Below are 4,040 nucleotides of genomic sequence, written 5' to 3'. Positions count from 1 at the left end.
AGCCTCCAGGTTCTGCGTTACGGCCCTGTATTTGTTGTCAGAGCACAGCGCACAGAGCTCCTGCTGCCGCTCCACAACTCAGATATCCTTCTGCACAGATTTGTGACACTTATCTTAATATTAATTATTATAATGGTGTTTAGTTGCACAACTTTACGGACACGTTCATTCGGGGCTGTTTTATTGCGCTGTTCATATTAGTCTTGATGTTTGCAGTTTTCTGGAGCACAACGTGAAGCTCGACGTAATTAGACGTAATATATTAACTTGACATTATCAAAGACACAGCGGGATGAGTCATCCGGGAAAAGATGGACAGGGAGAGTCTGACTAAAACGACCTGGATGACAGACAAACTCTGGGATTTATTATTTGTCTCTGCTTATTTCCAAGCGCAAATGAGTAACTTCACGTTCAAAAACGAGCCGCAAAAAGCGCAACCCGCGAATCATTAAATTTGCAGGCGACTTTAGAAACAAAACAAGCCCAAAGCCACTTATAATAATCGGACTTGGCGACAGAAACTGAAAATAGTTCCTGTTTTTCCAGCAACGAAATCCGCATCTCTCTCCTCCATTGTTTACATTTCTGTCGCTGCTGATAATGTCGCATAAAAACGGCGATCACTCCCCAAGATGCATAGAGGAAATAACATTAAATTACAAAATAAAATATTAACGCACAGTAACGCAAAGTGATTTCGATAAGTAACTGTAGTTTGACTACTGGATTTGAAATAGCAACGTAACTTTTTTCGTTACTGAAAAAAGTTGTCCGACGTTACTTTGTAACGCGTTACTGACGTCACTGCTTCAAAATAAAATCTCATATTTTTTCATATAGGACCCAATTTCCCATTTTTATTTCTATTTTTCTTTTTTTGTTCCTCTCTTTCTTTTCTAAACGAGAAATTACAAATGACAAAAAATATTTTGAAAAAGTTGCTTTTGGGCCAGTTGTTATATTGTGAAAATGTATTAATAACATAATAATAATATTGGCAAAATCAAGGTTCAATTTTACCATATAAATGTCTTTAAATTACAATAAAAGTTGTAATGAGAAAAAAAAAGCCCTTGATAGACCTGGCATGAGCAGCTCGTTTTGTGTGGTTATTTCTTTGTGCAATTGGTTCAATATTCCTGTTATTGATAAATAATAGATGCTGATGTGTTAGAAAATAAAATATTTCTAGTAGGTAAAACCAACAACAAAGTTACCTTCCAGATGATCAACATTTCTTGTGAATTTTTAGTTTTTTTGTGTTTTGGACATCTCATAATTTTACCATTTCATTCTCTGAATATTCTGACTTTATTTTTTTGGTGATATAATGACTTAATTCCTGTATTATATTGACTTTATTTTCAACTTTATACTTGTAATTAAAATAAAAAAAAGCCCTTGTTTTACCTCAATACTCCATCATAGAGTAAACCTGAATTTAAAGTCCAAATAAATGAACATGTGAAACACATCTGTTAAACAAAGTGGCCGCCTTGGGTGAGCTGGCATCACTCTGAAACTCAAGCGGAGTTTGAGTTTCAATTTGAAACTCAAATTGTTGGACAAAATCCAGATTTTCCCAAACTAAAATCTTCAAAAACCAAAAATTTGATTAATTGATAAAACTGATTTATCGCCCAGTAATACGTCTCATCAGACGTGACAAATCAGAATAAAGTAGTTTCTTTGAATCTTTAACAATATTTTCTGATAAGCCTTAATATATATTCAGTCAGAATACTGACTCTGACTTCTTGACTTTCCAACTTATGCAAAGACCCGCTCTGGTCGCCCCAAGTCATGCCCTGAATAATTTGTAGACCTCAGGCTTATAGCTGCACCCTGTGCAGTGTGCCATACCGCACAATTCTTCGTCGTAGTCCCACAGTTTTCCTTCTTCCCTCTGTGGCATAGTGAAGGTTACATTTAGATCATACATACCTCCTTGTTTACATATTTTCTTGCCCGGTTTCCTGGCACATTCCTTGGATATTCTTTTGACTGTAAAATGAATAGAAAACTAAAGAATAACATGGAGCTCCTGGACGCACAAAGCACACAGGAGCCAGCATGCGCACACACACACACCCACACACACACACACACACACACACACGCAAACACACAGAGCTGATTGACTGAAAGAGACTTAGAGAGGAAGGAGAGGAAAAACAAAGGAAAGGAGAGAAAGAATGAATCACGCCGGCTCAATCAGAGCAGCATTCAGTCTATCAGTCAGCCAGCCAGTCATTCAGTCAGCAAAATCAATCAGTGATGATCATGACAACGACTGTCTTGTTTAATGAACTGTGGCCTTTGTGGCAGAGCACAATACGTTATGATGAGGTACAGACATGGGGGGTGTAGTGAAGGCAATAAGGAGAAAGAGGATCAAGAAATGGGACAGAGGAATCAGAGGAGGACGTAGAGAAGGTCAGACAGGACAGGATGGGAGAAGCTCTGAATGGACATTAAAGTTCCATCAACACATGTGCACACTGCTTTCTCTTATACATATCACTTCCACATTCTCAAGTTTTATAAACACCGGCATGCACATTAAACATGCACAAGGTCATGCTTTTTGTCTACTATCAGACAGAGATGCACTCTCACACTAAACACTTCCCAACAACACAGATGCTCTCTAAGCGACGGTTGTGGCTTTATTTCTCCCTTCCACAACCGGCCTGACTGCTGGGCCTGCAGGCCTACTCACCATCCTCAGTGGGAACGTAGATGTTGAGATAGAGACAGTCCTCGCTCTGGTCCTGAACGTAAGTGGACACCACATCGATGCTGTTGGTGAACCAAACTGGCAACATAACGTCTGGCAGGCGGCCCTCCACAATGCTCTGAGGACACACTGGGGCAAAGTGCGTGGCATTGTGAATGTCCGACCATGATGCCGGCGGCTCCGGAGGCTGGAAACGGCGCTCGCCAGTGGGCGGGGTGGCGTAGGGGACGCCCAGAAACTGGATGACGGGCCCCAGGATCTCATTGTTGAGCTCCTTCTTGATGCCGCGCAGTCTGCCGTAGGCGGTTGTGACCACCGGGTCATTCTCATCCAGTTTCTCGGCCAACACGGCAACCGGACACAGCAGAAGCAGCGTTCCGACCCATGTTAGTGTAAACACCCAGAAGCCCAAGCCCAGTGAACTTCTAATTGGTTCACATCCCATCCTCCTGCCCCTGTTCCTGGCAGTCTGAAAGAAAGCACTCCAAGTTTCTGAGTGGTGCCTCCACTGAGACATGATTGCCAGTTCTCAGCTTAGTTTTTTTATCCTTAATGAAAATATGTTCAGTTAAGCTTTTCCACTTATGCTATGCAGATGCAAACACAAACAAAATCCAGGGTGACTTGTGCAGAAGACGGTTGCAGTTGATAACAGCCTTTTTATAACCCAGTGAGCTCCAACCATCCAGAGGAACGATAGCAGTCTTTCATTTTCTTCCTGCACACCTGAGAAATATTCCTCACTAGATGGAAAACATTCCACAAAAAGGTCCCGTCAGCATCCTCTGAAGGAAAGATGAACACTCTCATTTTCAAACATCAATTCTCGGGGGTGGAGGCGCCATTCACTGAAGAGTGTCTGTCATTCGAGTTGTAGACGCAGGAGTAGCGGCGCGGAGGCGATCGTGGTTTAAGGGTTGATTATGTAGAGAGGTCTGTCATCTGCAACGGAAAAGAGAGAGAGAAAAAAAGCACCAGTCAGCAAGCATATGAAGAAAGATAATCACATTGTCAGTGCAGTGCCCTTTATTTTCACTTATTATTTATACCTTTTAATGGACATTAAATAATAAACCATTAACATTAAATTTTATCTTATACACAAATGCACAGGCATCCATCAAATAAATAGGAGCTTTTTATTTATAGCACATCGCCACATGATTAAATTTCACAGTGGAAATGGTCTATCTCTATGCAGAGTTTGTTCAGCAATTAAATTTTATATGAATCAAATACAACATTAAGCCATTGACAGCTTTAATGACTGTTCCGCTTAGGAACACTTGGTCCTTAT

The 4,040-nt window shown here is 40.8% G+C and overlaps 1 protein-coding gene across 1 annotated transcript in view; it reads right to left on the bottom strand.

The window, feature by feature from the left end:
* Positions 1-3,278, bottom strand: part of nlgn1 (neuroligin 1) — a 295,070-nt gene extending 291,792 nt beyond the window's left edge. The window contains exon 1 of the mRNA XM_088005107.1: positions 2,726-3,278. Within this exon, the coding sequence (XP_087861233.1) occupies positions 2,726-3,260 (535 nt within the window). The 5' untranslated portion in view covers positions 3,261-3,278. The remainder of the gene's footprint in view (positions 1-2,725) is intronic.
* Between the last annotated feature and the right edge of the window lie 762 nt (positions 3,279-4,040).

This window comes from Poecilia mexicana, unplaced genomic scaffold (genome assembly GCF_051168715.1).
Source record: "Poecilia mexicana isolate PSO_F unplaced genomic scaffold, ASM5116871v1 scaffold_4, whole genome shotgun sequence".
Classification (NCBI taxonomy): domain Eukaryota; kingdom Metazoa; phylum Chordata; class Actinopteri; order Cyprinodontiformes; family Poeciliidae; genus Poecilia; species Poecilia mexicana.
This window is presented reverse-complemented; position numbering and strand designations above follow the sequence as displayed.